We start from the raw sequence: 18129 nt of genomic DNA on the forward strand, positions 1-18129 counted from the left end.
GGGAGTGGTGCTGATGGATAGCTCCAGCTTATTGCATAGTAACAAGTCTGGTTTTGCTGTCTCAGAGGATTGGGAAACCATCATTGGGGTTTACTTGCTCACGCTAGGTAAGTGAAAAGTAAATTCAGGCTGTGTTTCAAATTTTATTTTCTGTTCTTTGCTCTGAAGAGAGATGTGCAGTCGGCTCATCATGAGTGTGGAAAATCGGAATACCTGTGCCTTCTCCAGGGTAAAGTTGAATCTTATGTATGTTTAGAAGTTGCAGTTACTTAAAAACAAAAGAAATGGACTTTACTTACCATAATGCATGTATATTTGTTATTCAAAGACTAATTCACAGTTTGACACTGATAGTTTATTTACTTTTTGTTGCTGCTGCTGCAGCTGTTGTACTTTGTTGAAGATATTTCGGGTTAATTTATCATTATAAAAATCCGGCTAAAAATAAATGAGAAGTTGGTAGCTTTCAGAAAGAGTCTAGATTTCAAACATGAATTGAATAATGTAAAATGGAAACTGGAATTGGGATAGGGTGAGAAATGAAAAGTGAAGACCAGTTCTCTACATACATGCTCTTCATAGCATAGTACTACACCATCCTAAGGAATTCACAACGATACAATCAACATTTCTTTCCTTCTCTTAGAATTAGAAGATGTCAACTCCAGGGATTGTTCCACATTATTTGTAACAATCTGAGTAGATTATCAAAAACATCTGCTCTTTTTTGTCCAAAATACAAACCGCAAACCTACAACGCTGTTAGTAGGAAAGATCTTTGTTTATTGTTATAGATATGAATCAAATATTTTTGATACTGAAAGCCCTACTACTAAAGCTGAATTAAGTAGTTTTTACATTCTGTTTCAATTATATATAATAAATTATAGCTATGTGCATGAATGGTTTCATAAAATAGCAAACACAAACCTACTTTAATTCATGAAGTGAGTGAAAATCACAGCAAATTTAACAGGATTTTGAGACTATGAATAATACACAGGACAACTCCCTGTCTCCTTCATGCATATACTGAATGAAGAAATCTATTCGTAGTCTTTAGACATACATTTTTTATCAAATTAGTTTACTTTTATTTTTTAACTTCACGTGGTCTATAATAGTGAACTGGAATTGTAGGATTATTTTCTAACTCGTGAAAAAAATATTTTCACATCTGGAATATGTGTGAAGCCATTTTTTCCATCATGCCTCCCCCGGGCCAAATATGACTGAGTTGGACTCAAAATAACCTTGAGAAGGCCTTTTAGAATCTTAATTAACTTTGACAAGCCCTGTTTTGATTCTGGAGACTCTCTACATATAATTTATGTTCCCTAGAGCTGCTTCTACCTAGTCTAGCCATGTTTACTTTAACTGTAGTCTGTTTTCATGACCAAGGTTTGTTGAGATATTAATATGGCTTCACTGTCTTCCTTAAACAGAGTCACACTGGGGACAACTCTAAAGAAGTTTATTAATTTTTGAAGTCCAAAACTGGAACAGTTTTGACAGACACTTGATCGGGTTTGGGAGAATCATACTTTGGCCATTATTCTTGCATACACTTTGCAAGCAACAGCAAACTGACAATTTCCAGTTTATGGAAGCCAGTATCTTCTGCAAAAATACATAATACATGCCTAAAGATTTGGATTTTAACTGCCAGCTGATAATGAGGCAAGACTAAAAATATACCTTTCCTAAAACCCCAACAGTTTCAGACACGGCTGGTATATGGGCCATCAGAAATCATGTGGGGTTACCCATTATTTCTGGACTGCAAAGAGCTGAGAAGCTGACCCCCTTTTCTCAGATAAACAACAACCTCTCAAAGTTGCAATATATTTTGAGATTCTCATGGAAGTGCATTCCAGGTGTTGAGCAGTAGCAATTCTGGGTGTGGGCAGAGTGTAAAAACCTGTTCTGTGTATTCAAAAGCCCAATTAATTTTGGTCAAACTTCTAGAAACCCTTTTTTCTTTGTATTTTGGGAGAGTGACTGTCCCTTCTAGATGTTTCAGCCTGATGGAAAGGCTTCTTGAGCTGTTTCTAGATTCCTCATAAATTGATTAAGGTGGCTTCGATTCTTTCATTAATGTTAGATATGTGGAAAGCTCATTCGGGATATTTTGCATTGCTGAGTCTCCAGGTAGTTCCAGGTTATGGAAAGCCCATTAAGTACTGGAAACTCCTCTCTGAGTATTTCATTGTTACAAAAGAGCTGTTTTAGTAGCAATGATTTCTCTGCCCCAAAACAGCAGAAATCAGAAATACAATGGCAGTTTTCTGATTTTTTTTCTGTTCCTTAATTCCAGGGCAAGGTCTGATCAACTGCTATTTTATTTGTGAACCTGAAAAACAGGCTATTTTGTGAAATGTCCAATGTAATATAAACTATTCAGATCTGTTCCAGCTTCATTCAAAAACATTCTTATGAAAATATGTTATGTACAATGATCACATGTATTACTGGTGAGATGTGTGCACTGGAAAATCCTGACAGGACAGCGATTTAGGGAGATTATCCCAGTCTCTCCATATTCAGTCAACTTGTCTTTTGAATTTTCATCACAAATTGTGAATTAATTAGGAGATTATTTGCAATTAAAGTTTAGTTTTACTAATGGCAACCACCTGAGGCTCTCCGTGCTCTTGTCGGACTTCTGAGAATTCCTCCCATTATTGCTCAATTTATTTGTCTAACCTCTTCTGTCATAGCCATCATCCTGTAGTTCAAAATTGATGGGGCTCCAAGACCGTGTCAGTCAATGCCACAACTTAAGGAATGTGGCGAGCCAATGGCATGACCCATTTTGTCCTGCAAAAGAGGAAGTGCAAAATACCAATTAATATTTTTCTTTCAAATTGTTCTCCAGTTGTCCTACAGCACTGACTTTTAATTGCATAGGTTGGCTTTCTTGGCTTGGCAACGGAGGGGTGATCTTCATCATGTACAATCAACGACATTCCCTGGACCCTCAGGACTATCTCACCTTCAATCTTGCTGTCTCAGATGCAGGCATTTCCCTCTTCGGCTATTCAAGGGGCATTCTAGAGCTGTTTAATGTTCTTAGAGATGATGGTTTTCTAATCACTTCAGTATGGACATGCAAGGTAACTGCATTATTTACAATTCCAGATTCTTAATCTTTTTCTGAATACTTAGACCCTAACTTAGTAACAGGAGAATGTACAGATGCCTGTGACATTGGGTTTGTTTTAGTCTTTCCCCTGCAAAAAAAAAAAAAAAAGTAATCAATTGCTGTCCTTAACTAAGTTGTTTCTGTGCATGCAAGATCAAACACAGCCTAGAATTGAAAGTGTGAATAAATATTAAAAAGAACTCTTTCAAAATACTTAGTAGAAACATATTCAATATTAATAAATGTCATGTTTTTTTGATGGTCTCTACCTTTGAGGTATGCCCTTTATACCAAGAGTTTGGATTTTTTTTCTCCTTCTCTCCACTCTTTCCTTGTCAGGTGGATGGATTTATAATATTCTTTTTTGGTCTAATCAGTATTAATACTCTGACAGCCATCAGTGTCATCAGATACATTAAAGGATGCCAGTTTCACCAAGGTATGTCTGCTTTCTTTGCCAAACATCAAATCACTACCTCAAAGGTATTTTATTAAATGTGTTGACCATATTATATACTTGAAATCTTTAAAATCAAGCCTAAGAATTAGATTGAAAAATATACAAACAGTTGTCTTTTTTACTTTACTAAAACTCATGTTTCCAGTATAATTAGGGAATTGTGAATACAATACTAAGCTTTGTTCTTCTATGAAAATCTAAATATTTTTCCCACTCCCAAAAAACACTTTTTATAGGACCTATGGTAGCAACTGATATATTAAGGTGGCCTAACACTTCCCATTAAAAAAAAATTTCAAACCACTTTTAAGAGCTCTTGTGCCTCTGTTTTGAAACAGGAATCCGAAATTTACCAGGGAGATAGTTCTGGTGTCAGAGACTTCTTGCTGTGTCTATGAAAATCTGTTCAAATTTGGCCAAGTTATAAGTTGTTAAAAATCTTCATTTACCTAAGATTAATACAATTTATTGTAGGCTTGCTGCTGAAATCACTGAACAGTCCCTACACTACACTCCCCCCCCCCCAGTGGTACTGAGCATGCTCCCCAGTGTCTCCCTGAATCATTCTGAAGCAGCTCCCCTGAGCTGAAACTCCAGATGGGGGACACACAATATTCCTCCAACCCTGAGCTGGGAGTCACCATCCCATGAGTTCTTGACTCACCTCTTCTACTGACCAGTTTTACTAATTCTGTGTCTGTCAGAATCCTTATTTATTTAGCAAGGTCTCCTACTCCAGTGCAAGGTTATACAAGCTGTCACTAAAAAGAATCCAGGTCTCTAATATATCCTATACAAGTCTTATCAAGTTTGCTGCATGTCTGCAGTATACTTGGTGTCTGTAAAATGGGGCTACTCATTCAGTCCATTGTGTGTTATGTTGTTCTCCTAGTGGCTTGTTTTCCTGAAAAAGCTCAGTCTTTTGCAGAGCTGGCTGGTTTAACAAGAAGTAGGGCCCAAACATCAGGAAAGCAACACAAGGTTCATAAAACCTCCAAAAAGTGGATCCAGAGTGCTTCTCCCTTCTCTATGCTATACAGAAAACAGCCCTTACTTTCTAATTACAGGAAAGGCAAAACTCTGTCTGTTGTAACATTCCTTTTTCACCTCAAGGAGGCTTCATTTGTTTGGTGGTGCCTATGGTGGTTTTCCATTGATAGTTTTGGGAGGGAGCAAAGCTGGTCAGTTGAGTCTTGCATTAGCTCGCTACCTAATTAGGGAGGAGTGACAACTCCCTCTTGCTTACATGGGCAATCCCCTAGGCCGGGGTGGGCAAACTTTTTGGCCCTAGGGCCACATCTGGGAATAGAAATTGTATGGCGAGCCATGAATGCTCACAAAATTCAGGTTGGAGAAGGGGGTGTAGGCTCTGGTTGGGGATGTGGTCTCTGGGCTGGGGCCAGAAATGAAGAGTTCAGGGTGCGGGAGAGGGCTCCAGGCGGGGGGGGGGAGGGGGAGCAGAGGTGAGGGTTCCGGCTAGGGGTGCAGCTGGAGATGAGGAGTTTGGGATGTAGGAGGGTGCTCCGGGTTGGGACTCGAGTTCAGAGGGCAGGGGCAGGGGGTTGGGGTGCAGGCTTCGGCTGGGACTGCGGGCGCTGGGGATGAGGGGTTTGGGCTGCAGGAGGAGGATCAGGGCTGGGATTGAGGGGGTCAGAGGGCAGGAGGAGGATCGGGGTGCAGGCTTCAGGCAGCGCTTACCTCCAGCAGCTTCTGGAAGCAGTAGCATGTCCCTTCTCTGGCTTCTATGCAGAAGCGCAGCCAAGTGGCTCAGCATACTGCCCCATCCGCAGACACCACCCCTGCAGTTCCCATTGGCTGCAGTTCCTGGCACTTGGGGCAGGAACAGAGTGCAGAGCGGAGTCCCCTGGCTGACCCTATGCATAAGATCTGAGCAGGAGTGGGGGGTGCATGCTGTTGCTTCCAGGAGTTGCCCCCAACCCTGCTCCCTTGCTGGAGCTGGGCCATGCCACTGCTTCTGGGAGCCATGTGGAGTGGCCCCCGACCCTGCTCTCCAGAAGGAGTTCGGAGTGCGGCAAGCCCCAGACCCCATTCCCCAGCAGGAGCTCGGGGTTGGATTAAAATGGCTGGCAGGCTGGATCCAGCCCGCAGGCTGTAGTTTACCTACCCCTACCCTAGGTACATCAACTCCTGGTCATGAATTTCTACTCCAAGTCCATAAAGCATACTTTCAAAGTAAACACATTATTCCTTCAATGTTAGCTATACACACATCTTGAAAAGATTTGAGTCTTGAGAAATAATGAGCTTTCTATAGACACCTCATATGATATCCCTTATGGATAAATACCCTGCAAGATATGTGTTTGTCAGTTCTGAGGTGAGACCTGTTCACAAAGAACAGAGGACCCATTGCCAAGGTGTGTCTATGTCACACAGGGTTACCAAGGAAAGCACACAAGAGAACAGATGGAGACATAAAACTAGGAGAAAGATGTAAAGTTTTTAGGAAAAGGTGTGAGGGAGGAACATTACATGATCATCCATTACCAAAGGAGGTAATGAAAAAGAGGACTCATTCTTTCAAATAGAATCAAGCAGTTTTCTGATACTTTTCTGCCAGGGTTAGAAGCCTGAGTTCCTCCTCATCACCACCACAAGAAGGTTCCTATTCAATATATGACAAAGACAGTATGTCCTTCATTTTCAAAAGAAAAGGGTCCCCAAGTGGTCAATGATACTGATAACACCTGGAAATGAAGCCAAATCACTCTTTTGTCAAGCAAGTTCCCAGAAAATTTCTCCTAAATGCTATGCTGGCATGAGTTAAAATTACCTGGTTGCTACCAGCCAACCTCACCACCTAACATGTATACCAGATTTAAATACATCAAAAGGTACTGTTGCCTAGTGGGCTAATTTGCCTTTGTCATATTCACTGCTACTGTAGCCAAGCTTGCCTTTATTATATTTACTGCTTTGCATTATATTTAGCAGTAATGCAAGAAACTTACAGGCCTGTATCCTGTAAGACATTAACTTCAGCAAGTTAACATAAGGCTTGAGGCCTATGAAATTTGAACAGATAAACGGCCCAACGAAAAACCCCAGATATTTGGGGAGCCAAAACCAGAGTTTAAGGGGAAATTCTGACCACAGGTACATGAGATACATCTAAGGGTAGCCTGCTTACTTCCCAATATATCTTTTCTTATACTTTCCTTATTTTCTTATGGGTTTGATTATTTGTTTTATTATAATAGATTTATAGGTTTACATTAGAGTATATTTTGGCTGTAACACAAGAGGCCTGCAAACCACATCCTGTATCCTCATATCCACATCCTGTAGAGCTAAGGCAAAGTTATCATACATATGTTTGGGATTTTTCACCTAGATACATGGTAATGAGCTAAAGCATAAGATCCATGTGTGGCTGCAACCTTGAACATAGAGGATGCGTTAAAGCAGGTTGGCATAGGGGCTTTCCTAAGTGCATACCCTTTTAAGCTTAACAGGTATACCACATCTTGGAACTTGGAAAGAATCGAAATAACCAATTAGGACAAAAATAACAAGTATGATACCTAATCACAAAAGGGCCATGGTGACAAACTGACATATATGATAATAAGTTGAGATCATTGATATACTAACCTATAGGAAAAAGACACTCCAACATTAGTAAGGTAAGGACATGGAAAAGGGAGAAAATCCCCTATTGACTATGCATCAAACATAGCAGCGTTAGTGTAACATATTAGAAAAGCGGCATCCCAGCCTAGGGGTGGTAGGAGAGAGAGAGATGTAGTCTTTGGGAGGTGCCAGAATGACAGGTATGGGTGGTGATGGGGAAGATGATGACTAACATTTCAGGTTGTGCTACAAGAGATGGTGGGAGTATATGGGTGTGCAGATGTATATTCTGTAGTGTATCTATCTACCTTACTGACTTGGGGTGTTTGTGCTAAATGTATTAATAAACTACATTTGTAAATATAAAAGAGTTCGTATAGTGTGTGTGTTGCAACTGTGCACATCAGGGTTCCCAACTATCTCGGGGGAAGAACCTGGTAATCCTCAAAGTGATAACTGGGGATTCTTAAGTAATCAATATAATTAATATGTATTCTACAGATCAGGCAATAGTATTTAGAAGTAAATCTTTGCAAGTTCTGTCAGAAAATTCCTTTTTACTTATTTATTTGTAAAGCAAAGGAAACACAAATATTTTTAAATATTTATTGTAAATTTACCCCCACATTAAGCCCTCTTTATACTGTCAAAGCAATGTAGAGGGGCTTCAGCGTCAATGGGAATATGGATCTAAGTTCCCTCTAAACTGAGCGGCCGTGTGGCCATGCAGCAGTCTATAAGAGCCACACAAGTGCACAGTGGGGAGAGGTGCCTCTCTCCTGACCCCAGCCCTTGCCAGAACTGCCATGGCTGGGGAGAGGCGCCTCTTCCCTGGCCCCGCCAGAACTGTCGCAGCCTCTCTCCCTGCTGCAGCCTTGGGGCAGCCTGCACCCCAAACCCCTCATCCCCATCCCCACCCCAGAGCCCACACTCCCACCCCTCTGCATCCCAAACTTCTTCCCTCCCGCCCTGAGCCCCCTCCCACACTCTAAACCCCTCGGCCCCACTCCTGCCACACGTCACCTCCATTATGGTGCACATAACAAAATTCATTCTGTAAATGGATGTAAAAAATTAGAGGGAACATTGATCTGAACTATTGTATTTACAAAAAAGGCGGTAACAGTATTTCATTAATGGAACTGCTCTTTTTCATATAATCTCTTAAGTGAAGAAATATTTCCTTCAGCTCTTAACATTTGTTAGATTGCACAATTTAATATACCTATTTTCTTACAACATTAATTTTTTTAAACATTTTCTCTTCTAAAATTCAGGTGTAGCTGCAAACAATCTTTCTTGTTAATCTATTTTGGAGATCAAATTTGTTATCTTTATCTTTTACTTACAGCTCACAAAATTGATAGAAAAAATATTACATTAACCATGATTGTGATATGGGCAACTGCTCTTTTCTGGGCCAGTGCACCACTTCTAGGGTGGGGTAGCTATACAGGTGAGTGTTCATTTCTATAGAATTACCTATATGGAGAAAAATCTTATCCAGCATATGTGTCCATTAAAAACAGTAGTAATCATTGTGCAATTCTTCAGAATATTACTGGACAATGTGAGAGTGAGTAACTTAGATAATACTGAAACCAATAGTTACTTTATTTACTGAATGCCACATTCCTTTGATAGTTGAGTAATGCGATTGATGAATGGCAAAACAAGGAATTAATATACATTTCTGTACAAAGTATTCTATACATAAAGTCAGAAGTGTCTGAAAGTCTGAATCTCATTTGCAATAAGTCCCCTCTAGAACACTCTGGTAGTTTAAACTTAATTTATACCCACTTTAAGGCCTTGTTACGCTGCTAGAGTGGAGTAAATACAGCCTTCATGTAAATGAGAATTTTGTTTACAAACAATTTGTCAATTGTAGAAAATAACATTTTCTGTACATCTTAAATGAGGAATCAATTTTGTTTTAAATAGGTGATAACTATAGAAGTGATGAGAAATGCAGATTTTTCTTGTATAAACCTCTCTAAAGACTTTGTAAAGTGCACATCAGTTAATACAATCCATAACTGCTTCAGATAAAGAGATTTGGTCATACTTAATCTGTTCAATTTTTCCAGACCACAAATATGGAACATGCGAAATAGACTGGATCAAGGCAACATTTTCTGTTGTATATAAGTCCTATGTGATTGGAGTCTTTATATTTGGCTTCTTTATTCCTGTCTCCATCATGGTTTTCTGTTACATGTCCATAATAAAGACTGTTAAATCAAGTCACAAGACCACAAGAGGTAAAAAAATTAGCCAAAGGCAGCGGCTCATGAAACGAAATATTACACAGGTAATGGACAATTCTTTGCCTACAATATAACGGGTTATATACATATATTTAATTTAATTCTTGGAACAAATGCTAGATTTGAGAGAAAAGATAACGAAAATCCCTTTAGTTATCCCTGAAACAGGCACACCACCGATATTGCAAAATTTCCCCCATGTTTCCTTACCAATGTACCCTAAGGATTTTAGAGATGAGAGGACAGTTTGGTCTCATTGCTCATTCCATCTTCAGCCATCCTCCTGAGCCTGTCAACAAGGATATTAATGAGCACCAGTTGTGATGTGGAGTCCTGTCTGTGACCTGAATTGAAACCCACCACTTCATTTCATCTAGACTATTGAAGCCCCCTGGTCCCCACTGACTCAGGTCAGTTTTGAACTGGTGACCTACAGGAAAGGTGGCTTATTACTAAACCCACTAACCAATCTGATCCCTTATATTTGTAATGTTTGTAAATGACACAAATGAAATCGGGTCTTCCTTATCTTGTATATTAAAAAATATATACACTTGGACTGAGTTTGAGATGGAAATAGAAGAAAGATTTGTTGAAAATCTCTGGGTAAGGATAAAAGGGGTAAAAACCGAGGGTGATGTCATGGTAGGGGTCTACTACAGTCCACTTCACCAGGAAGAAGAGGTGGATGATGCTTTTTTAAAACAACGAACAAAATCATCCCAAGCACAGGACTTGGCGGTGATGAGGGACTTCAACTACCCAGATGTCTGTTGGGGAAATAATACAGCAAGGCACAAATTATCCTATACGTACTTGGATTGTATTGGAGACCATTTTTTATTTCAGAAGGTGGAACTACTAGGGCAGAGGCTGTTTTAGATTTGATTTTAACAAATAGGGAGGAACTGATTGAGAATTTAAAAGTGCAAGGCAGCTTAGGTGAAATTGATCATGGAATGGTAGAGTTCATGATTCGAAGGAATGGCAGGAGAGAAAAGAGCACAATAAAGATAATGGATTTCAAGAAGGCAGACTTAAGCAAACTCAGTGAGTTGGTAGGTAAGATCCCATCGGAAACAAGTGAGTGGGGGGAAAAGTTCAAGAGCGCTGGCAGTTTTTCAAAGACATTATTAAGGGCACAAGAGCAGACTATGCCACTGCATAAAATATAAGAATTATAGCAAGAGACCACTCTGGCTTAATCAGGAAATCTTCAATTATCTGAAACTCAAAAAGTGTCCTACAAAAAGTGGAAACTAGGTCAAATTACAAAGGATGAATATAAACAAATAACAGAGGTATATAGGGTCAAAATTAGAAAGGCCGAAGCACAAAACGAGATTAAACTAGCTAGAGATACAAAGGGTAGCAAGAAAATATTCTACAAATACATTAGAAGCAAGAAGTCGACCAAGGACAGGTAGGCCCATTACTAAATGAAGGGGGGAAACCAATAACAGAAAATAGGGAAATGGCAGATGTGCTAAATGACTTTTTTGTATCAGTTTTTCACCAAAAATGTTAGTGGTAATTGGACATTTACCATAGGGAATGCCAGTGAAAATGAGGTAAGATCAGAGGCTAAAATAGGGAAAGAACAAGTTAAAAATTACTTAGACAAGATAGATGTCTTAAAGTCACTATGGCCTGATTAAATACATCCTAGAATACTCAAGGAGCTGATTGGGGAGATATCTGAGCCATTAGCAATTATCTTCGAAAAGTCATGGAAGATGGGAGAGATTCCAGAAGACTGGAAAAGGGCAAATATAGTGCCAATCTATAAAAAGGGAAATAAGGACAACTCGGAGAATTACAGACCAGTCAGCTTAACTTCAGTACCTGGAAAGATAATGGAGCAAATAATTAAGCAATCAATTTGCAAACACCTAGAAGGTAATAATATAAGTAACAGCATGGATTTGTCAAGAACAAATCATTCAGATTAACCTATTATCTTTCTTTGACAGTGTAATATGCCTTGTGGATAGGGGGAAAGCAGTAGATGTGGTATATTTTGACTTTACTAAGGCTTTTGATACTCTCTCGCATGACCGTCTGATAAATAAACTATGGAAATACAACCAAATGGAGCTACTATAAGGTGGCTGCATAACGATTGGGAAACCATTCCCAAGAGTAGTTATCAGTAGTTCCCAGTCAAGCTGGAAGGGCATATCTAGTGGGGTACGTCAGAGATCAGTCCTGAGTCCAGTTCTGTTCAATAACTTCATCAATGGTTTACGTAATAGCATAGAGAGGACACTTATAAAGTTTGCAGACAATACTAAGCCTGGAAGAGTTGCAAGTGCTTTGGAGGATAGGATTAAAATTCAAAATGATCTGGAGAAATGGTCTGAAATAAATAGGATGAAATTCAATAAGGACAAATGCAAAGTACTCCACTTAGGAAGGAACAATCAGTTGCACACATACAAAATGAGAAATGACTGCCTAGGAAGGAGTACTGCAGAAAGGATTCTAGGGGTCATAATAGATTACAAGCAAAAAAAGCAAACATCATTCTGGGCCATATTAGCAGGAGGGTTGTAAGCAAGGCATGAGAAGTAATTCTTTCACTCTACTTTGCACTGATTAGGTCTCAACTGGAGTATTGTGTCTAGTTTTGGGTGCCCATTTCAGGAAAGATGTGGACAAATTGGAGAAAGTCTGGAGAAGAGCAACAAAAATGATTAAAAATTTAGGAAACAAGACCTATGAGGGAAGATACAAAAAACTGAGTTTGTTTAGTCTGGAGAAGAGAAGACTGAGAGGAGACATGACAATAGTTTTCAAGTACATAAAAGGTGGTTACAAGTAGGAGGGAGAAAAATTGTTAACTTCTGAGGATAGGACAAGAAGCGATGGGCTTAAATTGCAGCAAAGGGGTTTAGATTGGACATTAGGAAAAACTTCCTAACTGTATTCAGCCTAACTTTTCCTTCACTGAAGTGTGATGCCATTATTCCTATTGTTTGGACCCTTCAACAACCCTATCCATAGTAAATCCCTTGAACCATGAGCTATCATGGTCTTAATGTTCTTCAAATACTTTCAAATGATTATATTCCTCTCCCTCCTCTATCCTGAATCATAATTTTACCCTTAATGTGCTTACTGTAGTTTGGTTATCGTAGCTAAGTTGGCTTTGATCGAGCTTGCTAAAATAATAGGAGCAGTGAAGCCATGGCAGCATGGATAACAACATGGGCTAGATGACTGAGTATCTCCCCAAAGTCCTGGGTGGGGTTATACAGCCTATGCTTCTGCAGTTTCACTGCTGCTATTTGAGCTAGCTAGATCAAAGCTAGCTTGGGTATAGCTACGTATGCTGCACTCACATCTCGGATGTCAGCATAGCCATACCCTGAAATGCAGGGAACAATCCTTTAACTGCATGAGGATAAACTGGATGGTTTAATATGTCTCTAATCTCTGATTCCCTATATGAAGGACAGCCATTATCTCTTCTTTTGATCTATTCTATGATTAAGGCTGCGAGTTTGTCACAGAAGTCACAGCTGGTGTGGCTGGCGCTGGGGCTCCCGGAGCAGTTCAGGCAGCCCCCTGGGCCAGTCGCACTGGGTCAGTCTCGGATCACTGCCCCTCTCCTGCAGCAGCAGGAGGAGTTTGGGTGGGGAGTTGGAGGGGGGTGTGTGGAAGGGGTAGCACTTACCTTGAGGGGGCTCCCCAGAAGCAACAACATGTCCTTCCCTCAGCTCCTAGCTCCACACGCTGCCTCTGCCCACAGGCACTGCCCCCCACAGCTCCCGTTAGCCGTTGTTCCTGGCCAATGGGAGTTGCAGGGCTGGCAGTGCGTGGCACGGAGCGAGGAGCTTAGGGAGGGACATGCCACTGCTTCCAAGAAGCCGGGTAGGGAGCCTACCCACCCCCCTCACCCCCATAGCACCGCCTGGGTCCCGGATGGCTCACACCTGCAGTGCCCCTGGGACCACCCCTTTGAACACTCACAGTGCCCCCCAGACTACCCCCACAATGCCTGCAACCACCACGCACCTTGGGCACCCCCCAAGCACTTGTGGCACCCCCCAGGCCATCTCCCAAGCATGCACAGTCATCCCCCCAACCCAGTCCCCGTGAGCACTACCAATTTAGTCAGGGGTAAAGTACAAGTTGTGGACAGGTCACATGAATTTTTGTTTACTGCCTGTGACCTGTCCATGACTTTTAGTAAAAATACCCATGACTAAAATGTAGCCTTAACTATGATCTATTCTTTTCTTAAGATACTACACAGAGTGTTTCCAACAGGAAATAGGAACCAGCCAGATAGTCCAGCGGGTAGGTGCAGCTACAGAAGCAGACAAAGCAGGGATAGTTGCACTGGTTGGAGGGATTAAAATGGTCTCCTTAGGGTCCTCCCTTCTCCCAGCACCACCTTGGACCCAGAACTGTTCAAGGGAGATCTCGCACACGCTTTGTGGGCACCAGGATCCAGCTGGTGCCTCCCTGACTCCGGATGACCTTGAGGAAAAAGTGCAGCGGAACCAGCCAGAGACTCCAATGGATAGGAGCAGAAGCAGCCAAAGCAGGGACTTCTGGTCATTCAGAGAACTGTCTATAGTTTTAACTAGACTTTTTCTGCCCTGTGCTGATTGGCTGTTTCGCCAACCATCCCCCTCCCTCCCAGTCTCTTCATGTCACCATCATTCCACAGCTGCCCCTTGCTACCTTCTTCTCCCCTGCCCTGTCCCACCTCCCTTCCCCTATCCCTTCACTTTTCTTTCTATTTAGCTTATTCCCTCCTAACTAAACCCACCTATCCTCACCATACCTTCCAAAATAATAATAATAATCATCAAACTAGATATCAGTGAAGACAAGGAGAAAGGGTAGGGAAAAAATTCTGGACCTCTGATACTGGTGTGACTATTAGAATAAGGAAAGCCTCCATCTGGGCCATGTTTTAGATACTATGATGCTGACCACACTAAAAATCTATAAATCAACCAGATGCCGTGTACATTTTAAATTAAATTTAGTTTCTTTGATGCAAAGTACTGTTTTTACGAATGGAAATTTCTAGCCTTCCCAACCAGTCCCTGAAAATCTGTGTATTTCTGGTTTAAATTGGACGTTTCAATGTTTTTTGTACTTGATTAAAGATTTGCTCTTCTCTTATAACCACCATATTGCATGTTCATGTATCTCCTGAAACATTCCTTAAATGACAGCACAATTTGCTGGCCGTACAACATTACTGGCAACAACAAAAGATCTCCACTGTAAAATTTTGTTCTACTATTTCCACTCCTGTAGAATAGATCATTTTGATTATGAAATATAGTACATATAAACGAAATATCTTGTACATTTGAGTATTCACATTGGCCTATTAAAATCAATGTACTTTATAAGAGTGTCAATGGTGTTCTATCTAACTGATGCATACAGTGCAAATTATTCTGATGGAAGCTTTTCTTTATTCACTGGCGTTAACACTTAAATTGTCCTCCTTTTCCAAACCCATTTTCCAGCAATCAGAATATGAATGAATGACCAAAATTATAGTCCCAGTGTGTTTGAAGGAGACCTAGACACTCTTCCATAGCTTCTTAATTGATTCTATTTATCTGCAAGAAAGTGAGGAAGAATTTTCCTTTAATTTTGGGAGATAAAGGCTAGAGCTTTGTGAAAATGACTTTTGGGTGAGTAGCTCTTTTAGTAGTTACAAAATGCAGATGCTCTTCCAAAAGCTAAAGTAGTTCTAGAATCACGTCATTAGAAATGTGGTGTTTACAATTTTGATGCTCTCATGTTATTTTTCCTTCTCAGGTGTCGTTTGTAATTTGTTTTGCCTTTTTCCTGGCATGGTCTCCTTATGCAGTAATCTCTATGTGGTCAGCATGTGGGTTTCAAGTGCCAGCGCTCACCAATGTCCTAGCCAGCCTTTTTGCCAAATCTGCCAGTTTTTACAACCCACTCATCTACATGGGAATGAGCTCTAAATTCCGTAAGGATGTCAGAAACCTTTTCCAGTGTCTCAACCGAGACAAGGATTCAGTCCTACAAATGCCAGTACAGATGTTCAATCAAAGAAATGAGGCAGCTGTCCTCCTGAAACCATGGAGAGAGTTTGTGTCCAGAGTTCCTGAGGGTGAAACGCCAGGTTTAGACATGGATTCAGTGCCCAGAGACAATCCTTTGGCACAGGAGAACCCTGCATTTTGTTCTCATGTTTCTAATCAACTTACCACTTTTGGAGTAAAAACAATTCAAAGGAAACAAAGTGGATCTGGCTGATTTTGATCTGGAGAAGGTGAAATAGGGACTATTTTTTTTTTATCTGAAGATTAGATTGCCACAGCAAACAACCTTTGTCTCTTGTCCTCATCAGTCTGCTAATATTTTACAGATGTTTACAAATGTTCTCATGTACAATTTCCCAATGACTATAAAAAGCATAGCAAAACTGAGAATTGGTTCATGGAGATTAGTTTTTGCCTATTTTCTCTTTTTAAATTAGCACATTACTAAAATGAAGGTATTTGTTTATTTCTGACAAATTGTGCATATCAATGTATGCATCCTGTATATGGACCCCCAACTCTATTTCTATTTTACTCTATTTTCCTATATGGCTTGATTACATACTGGTCCAAAATCCAGGCTCTTATTGTATACAGTCTAAGGCTTTGTTTACACTTACCAGGGGTTCAACGCGCAGCGATCAATGCATCAATGGTCGATTTAGCAGGTCTAGTGAAGACCCGCTAAATTTACCGCAGATCACTCTCCCGTCGACTCCTGTGCTCCACCTGAACGAGAGACAAAAGGGGAGTCTACGGGAGAGCGTTTCCAGTCGACATTGCGTAGTGAGGACCCCGTGGTAAGTAGATCTAAGTACGTCGACTGCAGCTACATTATTCACATAGCTGAAGTTGCATAACTTATATTGATCTCCCCCTATAGTGTAGCCAAGGCCTAAGACTAGTGCTAAAGAAGCCCAGCTATGCTAGTGACCAGTGACAGTTCCAGTATCGCCCAAACTGCCACGGCTCTACGCACGCTGGGTACCTCTCCACAAGAGGGAGATTTTCAGTGGAATAAAGCATATTTCACTAGCCTCACAGGTCAGGGACATTCCATCTTAGGTATTTTGTTACCTGGCGCACAACAAGAATTTTCCTAAGGAGGAGGCCCAGAGCTTTCCCTCCACAGCCCTGCATGCAACCCCATATACGCCTCCCTCCATCACCTCTGCACACAGACCTGTGCTCTCTGCCCTTCACCCAGCCCTGTGGTCTCCCCATCCTGCGCCCAGCCCTGAGCTCTTACCCAAAGAGGCAGACAGGCTGAAGAGCACCATCCCTACGATGGGCCAAGTAGTTTTGCAAGCCCCAGACCCTCACCTCTTCCTGCATTTCTACTTTTCCAGGAAGTACCAAAAGCCTGGATCCTATCCTCCCCCCCTCCTGGGGACTACAGTTCCCTGGTGCCCCTTCTTTGCTTCTCCCTAGAAATGGTGGTGTCTGGTGCCCATGGGTGACAGAAGGACTGCAAAGGAGGGGGCCAAACAGGAACACAGGGTTGTAATGCCACTTAGCGTCATGATGGAGGGGCAGCTGGGCCAAATTTCCAGCTCCAGTCAGGGGCCAAAAGGGGAGGTTGGACCCTCTGCGCCCCATCCTCGTTGCACCCCTACTTGCTATTTTAAATATGTCAAAGCTAATCTGAGTTTCCACTTTTGGACAAGTAAGCTTTTAGCCCTAACATTGCAAAGATAAAGTAATTTATATTGAAAGTGTAAACCAACTGCTTGGGTTGAAAGTTTGTCATTAAGTTTTCCTAAAAACTTCCACCTGTTGCAGGCATCCCTGCCTTGGCTTTTGGGATCCATGATACACACACAAGGGCCATGATCACTCTGATTATTATTTGGAGAAGAACATGAGAGCAATTTCACAGACTAATTAATTGAGCTACCTTCTCTGCTACTGTACAGCCAATTTGTGCCCCTCTGGTGGTGGTGGGTTGGGGAGCAGCACATTAGTATGAGAGGCAATTTGGCTTGGAATGCACCACTTATTTTATTACTTATTGAGAGAGATGGGCGAGGGTTGTGGGGAGACAATAGGCTACGGGGGAGCCAAAGGGAAGAGAGAGAAGCAGTAGTAGTGGAGGTGGGGAGGAAACAAGTGCGGATAGAGTGTACCATGGGGAACTGCAAGAGCATGGACAACAGCAAACAGGTTATAGAAAGAAAAGGAGATGCTTTTTTTTCCCGGGAGAAGAGACAATATTAGACACAGGCAGAAATGAAGGGGTGAGAACTGGGATAGAGATTATTAGAGTTTTCAGATGAAGGAAATAAAAATAATGGCTGATGAAATGCATTCCCATATTTGTTAGTTTGAATTTCTGTTGTAGTGAGGTTTTCATTTTGCATGCAGATAATCTTGTTGTGTAGCCACTGTAGAGTTTGCCATTGTTGGCACAAACAGCAGGTAAATGACTGATGTGTCACTAAAATTACAATATCCTTCATGGGAGAACCTTTCTCCTATGATATGAGAAAAAGACCCTCTTCTACTGGAATTAAGCACAGGCTATTTAACAAGCCTTTTAAAAAAGAAGAAAAAAAACCCATACCCTCATCCTAGAACAATGCGTCTACTATACGCTTGTTTTTCAGC

At 41.2% G+C, this 18129-nt stretch overlaps 1 protein-coding gene across 1 annotated transcript; it reads left to right on the top strand.

Annotated features, from left to right (window-relative positions):
- The first annotated feature begins 470 nt into the window (after positions 1-470).
- LOC119856972 (opsin-5-like) lies at positions 471-16772 on the top strand. Its single transcript, XM_038405111.2, has 5 exons — positions 471-3116; positions 3485-3584; positions 8551-8655; positions 9290-9513; positions 15269-16772. The coding sequence occupies exons 1-5, from the start codon at positions 2952-2954 to the stop codon at positions 15734-15736; spliced, it is 1062 nt and encodes a 353-aa protein (XP_038261039.1). The 5' UTR covers positions 471-2951; the 3' UTR covers positions 15737-16772.
- Positions 16773-18129: the final 1357 nt, after the last annotated feature.

This window comes from Dermochelys coriacea, chromosome 6 (genome assembly GCF_009764565.3).
Source record: "Dermochelys coriacea isolate rDerCor1 chromosome 6, rDerCor1.pri.v4, whole genome shotgun sequence".
Classification (NCBI taxonomy): Eukaryota; Metazoa; Chordata; order Testudines; family Dermochelyidae; genus Dermochelys; species Dermochelys coriacea.